The 17,833-nt window shown below is 46.5% G+C and overlaps 1 protein-coding gene across 6 annotated transcripts in view; it reads right to left on the reverse strand.

The window, feature by feature from the left end:
- Positions 1-13,212: 13,212 nt before the first annotated feature.
- Positions 13,213-17,833, reverse strand: part of Vangl2 (VANGL planar cell polarity protein 2) — a 29,996-nt gene continuing 25,375 nt past the window's right edge. For all 6 annotated transcript variants that reach the window (XM_004671120.2, XM_045158388.1, XM_045158391.1 and 3 more), the window contains 2 exons: positions 15,476-15,707; positions 13,213-14,220 (listed from right to left, as the gene is read on the reverse strand). In XM_004671120.2, the coding sequence (XP_004671177.1) occupies positions 13,960-14,220; positions 15,476-15,707 (493 nt within the window). In that variant the 3' untranslated portion in view covers positions 13,213-13,959. The remainder of the gene's footprint in view (positions 14,221-15,475; positions 15,708-17,833) is intronic.

Here is a 17,833-nt window from a genome sequence, read left to right on the forward strand (position 1 = left end):
GGCATAGGTAGGAGGATCACCATGTGTTCAAGGCCACCCTGAGACTCCATAGTGAATTCCAGGAGAGCCTCAGCTAGAGTGAAACCCTACTTTGAAAACCAAAAAAAAAAAAAAAAAAAGAAATTTATAATTATCTACATGTGATATTTTACTTCCATTCCATATGATTACACTAATAATAATTGTAAATACTGGGCTAGAGGGATGACTCAGTGGTTAAGGTGTTTGCCTGCAAAGCCAAAAAACACAGATTTGATTCCCCAGGACCCATGTTAGCCAGATGCACAAGGTGGTGCAAGCATGTGGAGCTCTTGTTTGCAGTGACTGGAGGCCCTGGCATGCCTATTCTCTCTCTGTCTCTCTCTTTCTTCACTCTTTCTCTGTCAAATAAGTAAATAAATAAAACTAAAATATTTTTTAAAAATAATTGTAAATATTGAAGTGTGTTGAGGTATCTTACCTGGAATTTTCTAAACACAGATGTCCTAAATTTCCTCTGTTCTACTGGTTGTTTTGGCAAGAAGTTTCTGGCCAAAGATAATTTGTACAGTCCAATGCAGCTTTGATTTCTGAGGATTTAGTGACAAGGTCTCAGCAGATTTCTTTTTTTATTTTTATTTATTTATTTGAGAGGGAGACAGACACAGAGAAAAAATGGGTGTGCCATGGGCTAGGGAGATGGCTTAGTGGTTAAGGCACTTGCCTGCAAAGCTGAAGGACCCAGGTTCAATTCCCTAGGACCCACGTAAGCCAAATGCACTAGGTGGAACATATGTCTGGAGTATGTGTGCAGTGGATAGAGAACCTGGTGCACCTGTTCTCTCTCTCTCTCTCTCTCTCTGCCTCTTTCTCTCTGTCTCTCACAAATAAATAAATAAAATTTAAAAACAAAATGGGTGTGCCAGGCCTCCAGCCACTGCATACAAACTCCAGACACACAAGCCACCTTGTGCTTATGTGGGTCCTGGGGAATTGAACCTGGGTCCTTTGGCTTCCTAAGCCATCTCTCCAATCCACACCAGCTTTCTTGTTTGCAATGTTTGCCTTGTTGCATTCACTGAACTTTTGCACAAACTTCACACATAAGGCCATCTCACAGCACAAAATTTAAGGGTCTCATGAATCTTACAATCTGATATTGATGTACAATTGTTTAGTATGCACAGCAAACACTTAATCATGTATTACAGTCACAAAGTTAACATCTTTTTTAATATATATATTGACAACTTCTATACTTACAGAAAACAAACCATGTATTTCCCTCCTCTCCCTCACTTTCCCCTTCATAACTCTGCTCTCCATCATATTCCCTCCCTCTCTCCATTAGTCTCTCTTTTAATTAGATGTCATCATCTTTTTATCCTTTTATGAGGGTCTTGTATGGGTGTTGCTAGGCACTGTGAGGTCATGATTATCAAGACTAAATTTTGTCCAAACAGTTGTATGTAAGGAGTGGTACCCTTCCTTTGGCTCTTACATTCTTTCCACTGCCTCTTCCACAATGGACCCTGAGCCTTGGTGGGTGTGAGATGTTTCAGTGCTGGATTCTTTTCTGTCCCTTCTTCTCAGCACTATGTTGCCTTTTGGGTAATCCCAGTGGTCATTGCCATCTGAAAAGAGAAGCTTCTCTAACCAGAAGTGAGATTAGCATTAATATATGAGTATGAACATTAAGTGTAGTGCCTTCAGAGCAATTTGGTTAGAGTAATATATGCATTTATCCAGACAAGAGCAGGCTTTATACCCTTAAGGCTCATGACATCCCCTGACATAGGCTTTTGATTAGATTTTCAGTGCTAAGCACATATTCCCTCCCATAGAGTAGGCCCTCAGTCCAATTAGAGAGCGGTTGGTTTCCCCAGAGCAGACATGCCACTATTGCACTTGTTTAGTCATTTGGCCTGTCTGGCCAAACTTGAGGCTTCCAGTGTCCACTGTTTTCACCACCGATGGCTTCTGTCTCCCATAGGGCTGCATCAGTGCAGCTTTTTCCAGTTATCAGTTGGCTGGGCTACAGGGAGAAGGTTTTTTGCTCAGCACCAGCTTGATTTCTCAGTGACTTTGCTGCTCAGGGATGCGAAGTCTTCAGCAATAGGGTCTTACCATCTCTTTCCTGACAATAGCCTGTAATGTTTTGGAGGTAACAGGGACCTCCCTGGCCAACAACTCACTGGAAGGTATCCCATCCCTGGCACTGTAAATTTTCTAGTAACAATCTATGGCTTTTGGATATGCCATTATTCAACAAAGTAGATTTTCATATGTCTTATTCAGAATATCTTGATTTTTGATGGACCCTCCCCCCACCCTTCTTTTATACAATCTCTTCCCCTGACCTAGCTTAGGCCTTTCCACACCCTGTAATCTGTTCTTCTACTTACATATATACAGTACCATCCCCAAAGTCCTTCTCTCTCCTCCCTCCCTTATAGCCTTTTTCTAGCTTATGGGCCTCTTTTTAAAAATTATTTATATTACTGTGTTTGCCTATGTGTGAGTGCTGATGTACCCTGCCAAGGCACATGTGAGAGTCAGAGGGCACCCCAAATGTTCCTTGACCTTCCACCTTGTTTGAGACTAGGTTTCTTTGCTGTTCACTCTTTGCTGTTCAGGCTAGCTGGCCTACAAACTTTTCAGATCCTCCCATCTCTGCTTCCCACCTCTCCACAGAAGGGCTGGGATTACAGAAATTCACAACTGCACCCACTTTTACGTGGCTGTTGGCACCTGACCTCAGGTTCCCAGGCTTGCACAGCAAACACTGAGAAATCTCCTCAGGCCTGAGCTTCCATTTCTTAATATTTGGACTCATTTGTTTGTTTGTTTTTTGTGTGTGTGGGGGGGGACAGGATCTCCCTTTGGAAACCAAGCTAGTAGCCTCAGATTTACAGTGCTCTTCCTGCCTCCGCCTCCCAAATGCTGGGATTACAAGTATGCACCAACAACCCAGCTGACAATATTTTTTTGTTTTGTTTTGGTTTTGCTTTTTGTTGTTGTTTTGTTTTCCGAGGTAGGGTCTCACTCTAGCTCAGGCTGACCTGGAATTCACTATATAGTCTCAGGGTGGCCTTGAACTCACAGTGATCCTCCTACCTCTGCCTCCTGAGTGCTGGGATTAAAGGTGTGTGCCACCACGCCCAGCTTCCAGCTAACAATTTTGATGTCTTGTATCATCTTACTGAGTAAGATGTGTTTGGACTCCCTTAACTTCATGAGTGTACAAGCTTTCTTGTAGGCTCTTGCTACTCCATGTGATGTCACCTGGTGCTAGGCATTGGTTGTGCTCTCCCCAAAACTCAAATGCTGATGCCCAACATAAATTGATGGCATTTGAAGGGTTAATTGGGGTTAAATGAAGTGAGTAAAGTAGGGCTTACGATAGTAATCGTTGACCTGATGAGAAGGGATATGAGCTCGATCTGTCTCCCCTCTCCCCTCGCCATGTGAAGAAGACACTGAAAACACAGCAGAGTGCAAGCCAGGAGAGAGCCCCCCCCCCCCCAAGCCAAGCATGCCAGCCAGCGCCTTGACCTTGGCTTGTTCGCTACCAGAACTGTGAGAAGCAAATGTCTGCGCTTTAAGCTGTCCATTTTAAGGTGTAGCAATTTGTAAACAGCAGTCCAAGGTAAGACACTCAGACACTGGGGGATAAGAGCCCGGGCCCTACCCCACACCTACATGTTTAAGGGATACTGAAGTAACAAATCTGCGTATTTGTTATAAACACAGGGAAGGTTTGAAAAGCTGTTTGGGGGACCTGCTTCAAAACCACCAGTATATCTTGACTCCCAAAATCAATTCCCTGGTGTCTGATTATTTAACAACCTCCAAACCTGAGGTACTAGATTTCATACCAGTCCTTGAAAAGGAAATCTTCAAGGTCAGCTTTACCGGCTCTCCTTTTGGCTATATGCCATCTTTGCAACTGGGGGTACTGTGCCAAGACGCAGCGCAGTGGCAGAAGCTGGGCAGTCCTTCAACAGGCTTTCCTCGGGACAGCTGACTCTCCCAGTCTATCCTACTCCAAAATCACAGGTTACGACAGCAAAGAAAACTAACAGTAACAGGAACTGGAAAGGTCCAAAAACCACCGCTGAGTTACACCATCTTGTCTCCTGACACTACTTCTGAAACTTTTTGCCATTTGTGGTATTAGACCACCAGACATTTTCAACCTACCCAGTGACGGTTTCAGGGATCCAGGGGAAACCACACATATTTTCATTTTTTTACCCTAAATCATACTACTAGGGTAGCATTTTGTAACCAGATCTAGTTCTAGAGCTGGGTATGGTTCTACTTGGTGGTTGGTTGGTTGGTTGGTTGGTTGGTTGGTTTGTTTGTTTGTTTGTTTGAATAGGCTTCAGTTTTTGAGTCTTGGTTCATGGGGAAATTGAAATTGCCGAGAATTTTCCATCCCTCTGGTCTCCTTACATGCAAAGTCTCTCCCCATTATCAACACCCCATCAGAATGGTACACTTGTCACAGCTGATCAACTGGAAGGGTGCACACTATCCCAGTGCCCATGGTCTATAGTAGGGCTCACTCCTGGGGATAAGCCCTCTGAGAGTCTAGACATATGCATGAACACAAATTCCCACCATCACAGTAATGTGCACGGGACTTTCACTGGCTCAAGCAGCAAGCAGCATGGGCTGCTCTGCCCAAAGTAAGAATGGACAAGACACAACCAAAATCACCTTGTTATTCAATCAGAGATTCTCTTACAGGGCATCAGAGTACAGGCAGCTTTCTGTATAGAGACATCAATATAGTATATCTGGGGTCTGGAGAGATGGTTTAGTGGTTAAGGTGCATGCCTGTGAAGCCTAGGGATCCAGGTTCAATTCTCCAGGTCCCACATAAGCCAGATGCACATGGTGATGCATGCATCTGGAGTTCCTTTGCAGTGGCTAGAGGCCCCGGCACACCCATTCTCCCCCTGCTATCTAATAAACAAATAGGGATGGAGAAATAGCTTAGTGGTTAAGGCACTTGCCTGCAAAGCCAAAGAACCCAGGGTCGATTCTCCAGGTCCCACGTAAGCCAGATACACATGGTGGTGCATTCATCTAGAGTTCGTTGGCAGTGGCTAGAGGCCCTGGCATGCCCATTCTCTCTCTCTCCCTCCCACCTCTCTCTCCCTCTCTCTGTCTCAAATAAATAAATAAAAATAAATCTTTCTAAAATAAATAAATAAATAAAAATGAATCTTCTTGGAAAAAAATAGCATATCTGGGCTGGAGAGGTGGCTTAGTGGTTAACACACTTGCCTGCAAAGCCTAAGGACCCAGGTTCAATTCTCTAGTGCCCACATAAGCCAGATGCACAAGGTAGCAATGCGTCTGGAGTTTGTTTGCAGTGGCTAGAAGCCCTGAAGCAACCATTCCCTCTTATCTGCCTCTCTCTCATAAATAAACAAATATTTTAAAAAATAGTATATTTTAAAAGCCGGGCATGGTAGCACATGCCTCTAATCCCAGCACTCAGGAGGCAGAGGTAGGAGAATTGCTGTGAGTTTGAGGCCAGCCTGGAATTACAGTGTAAGTTCCAGGTCAGCCTGTGCTAAAGTGAGACCCTAGCTTGAAAATACCAAAAAAAAAAAAAAAAAAAAAGTACACCCAGGGCTGGAGAGATGGCTTAGTGGTTAAGCGCTTGCCTGTGAAGCCTAAGGTTAGAGGCTTGATTCCCCAGGACCCACGTTAGCCAGATGCACAAGGGGGCACACGCATCTGGAGTTCGTCTGCAGTGGCTAAACAGCCCTGGCGCGCCCATTCGCCTCTCTCTCTCTGCCTCTTTCTCTGTCTGTCACTCTCAAATAAATAAAAATAAACAACAAAATAAAGGCATGTGCTACAAAAAAAAAAAAAAGTACATCCAGCCAGGTGTGATGGCACATGCCTTTAATCTCAGCACTCAGGAAGCAGGTGTAGATTGCTTTGAGTTCAAGGCCAGCCTGAGGATGGCTTGGACTTTGAGGCCAGACTGGAACTACAAAATGAGTTCTACGTCAGCCTGAGCTAGAGTGAGACCCTGCCTCACAAAATAAAATAAGGAACTAGGCGTGGTGGCACACACCTTTAATCCCAGCACTTGGGAAGCAGAGGCAGGAGAATCACTGTGATTTGAAGGCCATCCTGAGACTACATACTGAATTCCAGGTCAGCCTGGGCTAGAGTGAGACCCTACCTCGAAAAACCAAAAAATTAAAATAAAATAAGGTATGATATATTTGTATCACTCACTTTTTCCCTATTAAATAAAATTAGGGGCTATTTTAAGTAGCTGGCTCTCAGTTCTGTAGAGTCATTCAACCATCCTCAAAAATGAATAAGGAATCATGGGGCTAGAGAGATGGCTTAGCAGTTAACCACTTGCCTGTGAAGTCTAAGGACCCCGGTTTGAGGCTCAATTCCCCAGGACCCATGTTAGCCAGATATACAAGTGGGTGCACGTGTCTGGAGTTCGTTTGTAGTGGCTGGAGGCCCTGGCGCACCCATTCTCTCTCTATCTGCCTCTTTCTCTCTCTCTGTCTGTCGCTCTCAAATAAATAAATAAAATTAAACCACAAAAAAAAAATTTTTAAATGAATAAGGAATCAGTAGTAACTAGCTATAGCATCTTTTCATCACTTCACCCAGAGCCCCAGCCCCGTTATGTTCAGTTGCATGTCGAAGTCAAAGGCTGGAGACCATCAGCTGTGAGCAGCAATGACAAGTCCTAAGCATGATCGTCATGATCCACCCATCTGCGAAATTCCTGCTCAGCTCACACCTCCAAATGCCCTTTGTTACATAACAGAGGATTGAAATCACCACGTCTACTGCCAGCAAACTTTAAAGAGGTCTCATGGCCCAAACCTTGAGCTTGGTCTTAAATCTGTTAGCTCCTGGGGCCAGCTTTAAGGGAAGAGGATGCGAAATAGACTCCTCAAAGAACCACAAAGATGAGCTCAGTGAGGGCAAGCTGGTAACCAGCCCTCACTAGACAGCCAGGGCACTTAGTACCTAGAGGAAACATCATGGTCACTAAACAAAAACTCCTACTAAGAGGTATCTATTTATTATATATTTCTAAAAACACGCTGTGGTAGAAATTTGGTCACAGTAAGTCAAAAGTTGATTGTGAGGTGAACTGAAAACAACAAATGAATATATTTTTCCATGAGCTGAGCTACAAAAAGGATGCTATCTCAGGTGTTTTTGTTTTCACGTGAGAATAGCAAGCCCAACTTTTTTTTATAAATAATTTTGATTTTTTTTAATTGCTTGAGAGAAAAAATAGGTACAATAGAGCCTCCTGCCACTGCAGATAAATCCCAGGCATATGTGCCACTTTATGTGGGTTCTGGGGAATCAAACCCAGGCCAGCAGGATTTTTGTAACCACTTTTCACTACTGAACCATCTCTCTAGCCTGAGTACAATTTTTTTTATTTATTTATTTGAGAGCGACAGACACAGAGAGAAAGACAGATAGAGGGAGAGAGAGAGAATGGGCGCGCCAGGGCTTCCAGCCTCTGCAAACGAACTCCAGACACGTGCGCCCCCTTGTGCATCTGGCTAACGTGGGACCTGGGGAACCGAGCCTCGAACCGGGATCCTTAGGCTTCACAGGCAAGTGCTTAACCGCTAAGCCATCTCTCCAGCCCCTGAGTACAATTTTAAAAGAAATTATATGATACTATATGTGGCCCGATTGTGGTTAATTCAATCCATTATTCATTTTTTAAAAGTAAGAATGAACAAGACACAACCAAAATCAACTTGTTATTCAATCAGAGATTCTCTTACAGGACATCAGAGTACAGGCAGCTTTCTGTGTAGAGACATCAACATAGTGTATCTGGGGGCTGGAGAGGTGGCTTAGTGGTTAAGACACATGCCTGCGAAGCCTAAGGACCCAGGTTCGATTCTCCAGGTCCCACGTATGCCAGATGCACTGGTGGTGCATGCATCTGGAGTTCGTCTGCAGTGACTAGAGGCCCTGGCACACCATTCTCACTCTCTGTCTCTAATAAACAAATAAAATAAATCTTTTTTTAAAAAAACTGTCAAACACCAACTCTTGTGTGAGGAACTGGTGTAGATGCCAGGAATGCTTGGGAGAATGCAGCATGATCAAGACATGTTACTCACTCAGGTATTAAACTCCATCACTATCTTCTTAAAAACGTTTTATTGACAACTTCCATACACAATAGACAACATACCATGACCATAATCTTCTCCCACCACCCTCACTTTTTCCTTTCCCAAATTCCCCCTTCCACTGAATCCCTTCTTCTTTCCAATTAGTGTCTCTCAAGAGGCAGAGGTAGGAAGGATAGCCATGAGTTCGAGGCCACCCTGATACTACATAGTAAATTCCAAGTCAGCCTGGACTAGAGCGAGACCCCTACCTTGAAAAACCACATACATACCAAAAAAAAATTTTTATGTATTTATTTACAAGCAGAGAGAGATAAAAGAGAGACAGAGAAAAATGGGTGTGGCCAAGCTTCCAGTCGCTGCAAAAGAACTCCAGACACCGGCAGCACTTTGTGCATCTAGCTTAATGTGGGTACTGAGGAATCGAACCTGGGTTAGGCTTTGCAGGCAAACACCTTAACCGCTAAGCCATCTCTCTAGCCCTTTCTTCTATTTTGACATCTTCCTTACTCTCTCTCTCTCCCTCCCTCCCTCCCTCTCTCTCTCTTTCTCTCTCTCTGTCTCTCTCAGATCAGCCAGGGATCATGTACACACTGCTGAACACACTACGGAGCCTCTCACCAGATTATCTGATCTGTTATCTCTTATAGGCTGGGTCTGCCTCCAAGACAAAGAAAGACTGGATCTCTCTTTTCATCCACAGAGCCTGGCAAAGTAATGGAGCTGGGGAAAGAATTAGATCCAGGGGCCACTCCACACAGGAAAGCTTGGGTTTGTTTCTCACCTTGGACACCAAGAGCCAAGCACAGGGGAGCCCACCTGGAATCCCAGCACGTAGGAGACAGAGGCAAGAGGGTCACCAACGTGAGGCCACCTGGGCTGTATAGCGAGTTCAAGACTGTGGATTCCAAGCTAATTCGCAACAGGGTCACCTTTGCACAGGCCAAGTCTGAAGACAGAAAACTAGGCACTTTGGATGGAGCTACTAGAAAACCAGGAACTCATAAGCTTCTCCAAAGATTTCCTGATGAAATAATCATGAGCCAAACAACTTGTGACTTGTCATACGATGAAAAAAAACTAACATTTTTTCAATTTATTGACCTTAAATAAAAGCTGTAAGTACAGTCAGGATAGTGTTCTGATCCTCCCCTGATCCTCCTTTAAATCATATTTTGTGTTGCATGCTCATTTTTTTTTGGGGGGGGGGGGTTAGGAAACGTTAGATAGTAGTGATACAAGATCAGCCTAGGTTATTTCTTATTTCTAGGTTATATTGTAAGATCCTTCTGTCTGTTTTGTTTTGTTTGTGTTTTTCAAGGTAGGGTCTCACTCTAGTGCAGGCTAACCTGGAATTCACTCTGTAGTCTGAGGCTGGCCTTGAACTCATGGCAATCCTACCTCTACCTCCCAAGTGCTGGGATGAAAGGTGGGAGCAACACATGGCTTATGAGACCCTTCTTTAAAAAAAAAAAGGTAGGCTGGAGAGATTGCTCAGTGGTTTAAGACACTTGTTTGCAAAACCTAACAGCCTGGGTTCAATTCCCCAGTACCCACATAAAGCTGAATACACAAAGTGGCGCATGTGTCTGAAGTTCATTTGCAGTGGCAGGGGCCCTGGTGTGCCTATATTCACTCTCTCTCCCATAAATAAATATACATATATTTTTAAAAGAAAAAGTCACATAGGGGTTAGAGAGATGGCTCAGCTATTAAGGCGCTTGATTGCCTGCAGAGCCTAACAGCCTGGATTTGATTCCCCAGTACCCATGTAAGCCAGATGCACAACATGGTACATGTATCTGGAGTTCACTTATAGTAGGTAGAGGCCCTAGCATACCCTCTCTCTCTCTCTCTCTTTCTCTCTGTGTGTGTGTGTGTCTGTATTTCCCTGCTTGCAAATAAATAAATAAATTTTTTTAAGGGCTGGAGAGATGGCTTAGCTGTTAAGTCACTTGTCTGCAAAGCCTAAGGACCCATGTTCGACTCATAAGCCAGACACACAAGGTACAAAACATGCAAAGTCACACATGTGCACACGGTGCTGTATGGATCTGGAGTTTGATTGCAATGGTTGGAGGCTCTGGTGCGTCAATTCTCTCTCTGTCTCTCACTCTCTCATTAAAAAGGGGAGAAAAAGAAGAAGACAGCTTTCCTATCCCTCGCCTAGAGGCCAAGAAAACACAAGCTTACTAAGTAAAACATAGGCTGAAAGTAATCTTTCTTTGCTCCTTATCCTGACAACCACCCCAGGGAGCAGATAAGTCGTCAAAGTTCTCTCTCCTCAGAATCGGGGTTCAGGGCAGACAATTTCCTATTTCATTTTCCGCAACCTGGGGCCTACAGAGCAAAGTGGGGGCTCATACTGCCCTCTGCTGCCCACTCACTTGCCGGCAAAGCATGGTGCAGGGCCACTCCCCCACCCTCTGTAGCTCCCACTCCTGGGAAGAAAGAAAAGCAACAGAATGCCCCGCAAAAGTCAAATGTCTTTATTTTATATAAAAAAATTTTGTACAGTTTTAGTTCCTATGTTTACGAAAAAAATCCTAAAGTTGCCATAATGTTTAATCCACTGCAAACTGTAAAAACAAGCTTTTTATATATTAAAAAAATTTACATTTTACAATTTTCTACATGCATGCACAAGGTCTCAGCTCTGTAACCAAAAAAAAAAAAAATAAAGAAGAGGAAGAAGAAAGAAAGAAAGAAGAAAAATAAAAAAGAGAAGGAAAAATGAAAGAAAGAAAAAAGACAAAATCTAGATCAACAGTGGAAAATCTACACTGACAATCTCACTGGGAAGGGGCTCGAAAAGCCCCTTCCTTTTGCGCACAGAACAAATCACAACAAACACACACCAGAGCAAACTCCATCAGCAGATGTTGCCGCTTAGGGAGGGCACAGGGAAGAGAGGACAGACTGGCAGACAGTACAAAGGGATAACGGAGCTCACCTGGGCCCAACAGAGACCAAACCCACAAACCCTGGGAAGTGGACGTTTGGAATGAGAACCTCCCAGGCACCCTGATCACGCACTCGCCAGTTTATCAGGGCTTGCAATGCAAATGCTGAAATGGAGGGAAATGGGCAGAAAAAGGCTGAAGGGACATAAATAAAAATCAACACAGAGAGCACAAACACGAGTTCAGGGGAAAGGGGCAGTGGCAGAGTGGCGAGGTAGGTGAAGGACGGAGGCACCGTGTCCTGGTATGGAGGGAAAGCGGGACAAGCAACCCAGGGTCATGGAAAGGAAGGCTGAGTAGGTGCGGTGGAATTGAGCTAGGATGCCACACAGTCGGAGTGACGAGTGAGCTGGGGCGGTCCCAGCACAGCATCCCCTATGGTGATGGGCCTGGCGTGGGTGTGCAATGGATGAGCACATCCCCGCAGAGGGAAAACAAGAAGCCACTGCGCGGTGGGTCAGGCTTGGTAGGGGGGAAACTGCTCAGAGGGTCTGAGTCAGCTGCCCACCCCTAGCAGTTCACAGCATGAAGACAACTTCCCATACTGGAGAAGCAAAAGAAAGAGACACACACACACACACACACACACACACACACACACAGCCTTACACTTGACAATTCATCCTGATGTTTTAAAAAAGAATAACAACCTAAGTAGACGAAGATACCACAGTTCTGACACAAAGGACCACACACTACCATTCTTCGTCACAGCCCTTAGTGCTTAGACAGAGTCGGGGGAGGGGTGTTTTGTTTTGTTTTAGGAAAAAGGAATGAAAAAAAAAATCACAGTGATTAAAAAACATGGCAGGTTCTTAAAATAAACACTCCTGTGCCCTTCACTTAGGGCAACAACTACTGATCCCAAATCCGCTCCTTCTGCCCACCCCACCCACTCCTTAAAGCACACCTCATCCCATTCTTGCCCACAAAGGCAATGACTCCAATCACCATCCAGGCCCCGCTTTCCAGGATAGTGAGGTATTTATGTGACCCAAAAGAGACTCCTCCAAAACCTGATTTTTTGAAAAGGAAATATTTTGCCATGACCGCTAGGACAGGATGTAGTTCACAGGTTCTCTAGGAACCCTGCCCCAGCCCTAGGCTACCCTTGAGGCCCTAAATCAGCCCTGAAGCCCGTTCCTATGGAGACAAGGTAAACAAAGATAGATGACCCCCTTATTAAGTGGTGAGTGGACAGAAGTACCTTTCCAGAAAGGACAGTAGAAACCCAATCCCTAGGCTCCATCAACCCCAGGACTCCCACATCATTGAGGAAGCTCCGTCTGTGGGTGAGATGGATTAATGGGTATCTTCCCGCACCCAGTGCTTTGCTTTTCCAGGGAGTAAAAGGCCCGTGCAGAGACACTGGGAGTCAGAGAACTGGCCCAGTGTGCCCTACTCCATGCCAGCCACCAGAACCACCCCCGTGGATCCTGGCAGGATGTCTGTGGGTGTTACTTCTAGTTTCTGTAGTAAAAACTACATAAAGGTGTCTGAGTTAAAGGCTCAAATTTGCTCTGAAAATACATATTAAAGGGTCAGTGAATTCTGCTCAAAATGAGCTTTAAATTACTAAGAATTAAGATTTGGTATAAAGGCTCTGGAAGCTAAAATGGGGTGAGGAGCTAAATACCCACAAAAGGCAGTAATGTGATCCCTCACCCCAATATAGAGCCCAGAAAACCAGGCAAGGAGGAGAAGAGGGGACCCTGGAAGGCCAAGAGAAAGAGACACCCCTGAGGCAAAGAACTGGACTTAAGGCAGGGGAAGAGGAGGAGCTGCGGGCCCCTCCCCCTCAAGGAGACGAGGCCACAGGTCTCTGGAGCTGGAAGTCAACAGGCCAAGAAAAAAGCATCTTAAGACTGCCGGGGGTAGTCAGGGCCCGCGTGCTGCGAAGTGTGTACAGGAGTCTACATGCCGTCCTTCACAAGGAAGGGTGGGAATGGGGGGCGGGGCAGGTTCAGAGGGCAGGGGCCAATGACAAGGTTCTCACCAACCTCATGGGTCTATTATGCTGTGCCCATCAAGAGCTGACCAGGAAAAGACACTCTGGGCCTCCCCCACCCCCCAACACCCCCACCCCCCCCCACACACACACACGGTCCTGGTAAGGTGGTGGTCAGAGGGTTTCCATCTCAGCTTGCCTATGGTCACAGGAACATACACGTCAGAAACAGCAGTGGAGACTTCTGGGTAATGGGCAGGTTTTCCCTTGCTCTGTACCTGTGTCCACTGGAAGGGCAGCTTTAGTGGCTGGAAGCAAGTGACGCTGCAGGGAGATCCCTAACTCTGGGGCCGCTGTGGCAGGAGCATCCTCCCCAGGAACTTAGCTTTGTTCCGGGTGGGGAGAGGGGGAAGGGGGTGTTAGCTGCTGTCCTGGAGGAATGTGACACCATGGCTCTCTGGGTCAGATTTGTGTCCCCCTTACCCCACCCCTACCTCCAAGAATCCCTGTCAGGGGCCACCGAGGAGAAATGCTACCAGAAGTTGAGTTTGTGAGCAGGAACTGGGGGGGGGGGGTACAATCAGGAGGCCACGTGCCCTTTCAGAAGGGAGGACCGTCCAAAGCCCGGGGAAGGGGAGGGAGAGGCACTGTTTCCTGCAGGGCCTGTAGTGATATAAAACTGGGGGTAAAGAGAGTCCCCAGACACTGTAGACAGCAGGTCGGTCTCTCCAGGTTCCCATGGGGTAAAAACAGGGAAGAGGGATGGGGACCAGGCAAGGGATAAGTTAATTCAAGTAAAAAAACAAGAGCGAGAGGGGAAGGGTGGCAGGCATGTCTGGGCTGAGGTCCAAGCCCCTCCCACCCTGCGCACGGCCCCACCCCACCGCTGGGCCAGTCACACCGAGGTCTCCGACTGCAGCCTCATGACAAACTTGTGCGACTTGGGATCCACAAATTCCTCAGAGAGTTTGAAGAACGGCACCTTCTTGGTGCTCACCACCAGACTGAAGTCCTGGCGCTTTAAGAGAAAAACGATGCCATCTTTAAGCCCATTGGTCACCGGCTCCTCGCTCACTAGTGTCCACTGTTTGGCCAGCCAACGTTCTTTGTGGTACTGGATGGTAGGCCCCGCTGCCAAGTACCGCTCCAGGAAGGCCTGAGGAGGAAGAAGGCACTACCTAGGAATCTTTCTCACCCATGTACCCAACCGTCCTTCATGCCCTGGGTCACAGCTTGCAAAGACAGCTAATATGTCTGGGAGCTCACTCTCACGCACATGAACCGGAGTCTCTGAATACTGAGCAGACCTGGGCCTGAGATCATCTGCTCCAGATCCTTGCTGTATAGATGAAGAAGATGACACCACGGATGTCACACAGCTCCAGAGGCAGGAACAGAACTCAGCTCTACTCCCAGGCCCGCACTCTGTTCCTCATACCAGGCTGTGACCTGAGCAAGCCAAGCCCTCTTCCATCCCTCCTGCTTCCCATGTAGTCACATGACTAGGGCCATGCAGGTTATGCTAGAAGGGAGAAGTGGCAGGAGAGCTAGTTTGTTTGTTTTTCAAGGTAGGATCTCGCTCTAGACCAGGCTGACCTGGAATTCACTATGTAATCTCAGGGTGGCCTTGAACTCATAGAGATCCTCCTACCTCTGCCTCCCAAATGCTGGGATTAAAGGCGTGCGCCACCCGCCCAGCTTAAAGTAGGACATTTTTATTTTCCTTTTTTAATGGTGCTGGGAATTGAACCCAGAGAGCTGGGCATGCTAACGAAGTATTCTGCCACTGAGCTACATCCCCAGGCCCAAAATAAGGCCTCTTTAGTGACACTTCACCACGGATGCCTCAGAGAAAGCCACTCCAGAAACTGAGAGAAGTGGGCAGTGGTTAAGTGAGCACAGGACAAATATCACCTACTGGGTGTGAAGAGGGTCAAAAAGGGTGAAGGATGAGGAAACTACAGATACCTTATAAAGATGTGAAGTAGGTCTAAGGCTCAGCTATCCCTCAAATAGTTTGGCAGCCTTCCTTTGCCCCATCTATTTATGAACTCCACTCCACACAGACAGACTCAATGAGGTGGGAATGAGAAGAGATCAGAGCCGGGCGTGGTGGCACACGCCTTTAATCTCAGGAGGCAGAGGTAGGAGGATCGCCGTGAGTTCAAGGCTACCCTGAGACTATATAGTGAATTCCAAGTCAGCCTGAGCTACAGTGAGACCCTACCTCGAAAAACCAAAAAAAAAAAAAAAGAAAGAAAGACAAAAAATGAATGAGAAAAGAAATTACAAGGAGAAGATGGAGATGAGAGAAAGAGGAGGGAGAGTGGGGAGCGAATGAAGGAAAGCGAAGAGGGAGAAGAGGAGCTTGTAGCTGGAGACAGGAAGGGCCCAGGGAGCGGCAGACCCACCTTGGGCGTCATGTCATGCGTGATGCAGAACTCTAGGTGCTGCAGGATGCTCTCCATGGTGTGGTAAGGCTGCTGTTTGGTGGTTCGAAGGTACTTCTGCATGGCACGGGCCATGGAGGCGAAGATGGCTTGGGCTGCCTCACGGGGGTCCATCACCTCCCTAGGGTTCTTCTGTTCCTCTTCTTGTAACCGCTTAATGTGAGTGAAGGCCTCCTCCACTGCCACCACGAGCCTGGGGGACAGAAGGAGTTTGGACCCAGGGCTCACCTCCCCCTCCTCCTCCCCGCCCACTGACTGTGACTGTCAGTCCAGGTGAAGTCGGGCCTTGTGACTGAAGCAAGAGAAGCCCGTCTCTAGACAAAGGCTGGGCTTCTGAGGGTAGGGAGGCTGAGGAGCAGGTGTGCTTTCTCCCACAGGAAACAAGGAACAGCTGAAGGTTTCAGTGAATCCAGATCAGAGAGTCAACTAGAAAGAGGCAAGCCACCCGTCAGACCCTAGGGAAAGCCTTCCTCAACACTTCAGCATGTCAAAAGCGCATAGCTCTGAGGACATCCCACTGACATTTCTGGTCAGCCATGACAACACAGGCAACCTTAACTGCCACCTGAAGGGGGCAGGAGGACAGAGGAGGTAACTAAAACTGGCATCCAGGGAGCTAGAGAGAAAGCTCAGTCAGTAAAGCATTTGGTGTGCAAGCACAAAGACCTGAGTTTGGATCTCCAGCAGAATGTAAAAGCTGGGCATGGTGGTATGCACCTGCAATCCCAGTGCTGGAAGATTTCTAGTCTCTCCAGCTAGCTAGTTTAGCCAAACCAATAAGCTCGAGGTTCAGTGAGAGACCCTGCCTCAAAAAAGAAAAAAAGGGGGGGGGCTGGAGAGATGGCTTAGCGGTTAAGCACTTCCCTGTGAAGCCTAAGGACCCCGGTTCGAGGCTAGATTCCCCAGGACCCACATTAGCCAGATGCACAGGGGAGCGCACACATCTGGAGTTTCTTTGCAGTGGCTGGGGGCCCTGGCACGCCCATTCTCTCTCTCTCTATCTACCTACCTACATGCCTTTCTCTGTGTATCTGTCACCCTTAAATAAATAAATAAATAATGAACAAAAAAAAAAAATTTAAAGCCCGGCATGGTAGCGCACACCTTTAATCCCAGCACTTGTGGGAGGCAGAGGTAGGAGGATCACCATGAGTTTGAGGCCACCCTGAGACTACATAGTGAACTCCAAGTCAGCCTGGGCTAGAACAAGACCCTACCTTGAAAAAAATAAATAAATAAATAGTAAGGTAAATGGGCTGGGGAGGTAGCTAAGCATAAAAGGCACTTACTTGCAAAGCCTGCTGGCCTGGGTTCAATTCCCCAGTACCCATGTAAAAAGCTCGATGCACAAAGTGGCACATGTATCTGGAATATGTCTGCAGTGGCTAGAGGCCCTGGGGCACCCATTCTGCCCCACCACCTCTGCTTGCAAATAAATGTTTACAGACTGGAGAGATGGCTCAATACTTAAGGGCACTTGCCTGCAAAGCCTAATGACCTGGGTTCAATTTCCCAGTACCCACGTAAAAGCTAGATGCACAAAGTGGCACAGGCATCTGGAGTTCATATTCAAGAAGCCCTGGCATGCCCTCTCTTTCTCTCTCTCTCTTTCTCTGTCTCTCTCTCACACACACAAACATAACTAAACTGTTTTTAAAAATAACAAAAATAATAACATGAGCAACTGAGGAAGACACTCAACATCAACTTTTGGTTTCCACACAAATAAATGTGCGCACACACACACATGCATGTGCACTCACATACACATGTGGGCCCACACACATACAAACATGCATACACATCACATACATACATACATACACACCAAAAAAAATGATATCTAGAATATGCAAAGAATTCACTACAAAGCAAGGTAAGAACTCTTTATAAAAATGGGCAAAAAGAGCTGGGCGTGGTGGCGCACGCCTTTAATCCCAGCACTTGGGAGGCAGAGGTAGGAGGATTGCCGAGAGTTTGAGTCCACCTGAAACTACATAGTGAGTTCCAGGTCAGTCTGGACTAGAATGAGACCCCCTCAAAAAAAAAAAAAAAAAAAAAAAACTGGCTAAAAGGTTCTCCCAGTTCTCCTGGTCCTGAGGAGATAAACCCCCCCTCCCACTTCAGCCAAGTCATAGCGGAATCCACAGAGGGATGGGGAGACGAGCAAGAGTGCTGCTTCCATGCTGAACCTGATAATCAGCACCACAGTGTGGGAGACAGACCTTGAGGACACTCGACACCCACCAAGGCACAGGTTCAGAGGCTCCTAAGAGCTCATCACTGAAGGAGACTTAAAACTCATCCACCATGGCTCAT

The sequence above is a fragment of the Jaculus jaculus genome, chromosome 1, assembly GCF_020740685.1.
Source record: "Jaculus jaculus isolate mJacJac1 chromosome 1, mJacJac1.mat.Y.cur, whole genome shotgun sequence".
Taxonomy (NCBI): Eukaryota; Metazoa; Chordata; class Mammalia; order Rodentia; family Dipodidae; genus Jaculus; species Jaculus jaculus.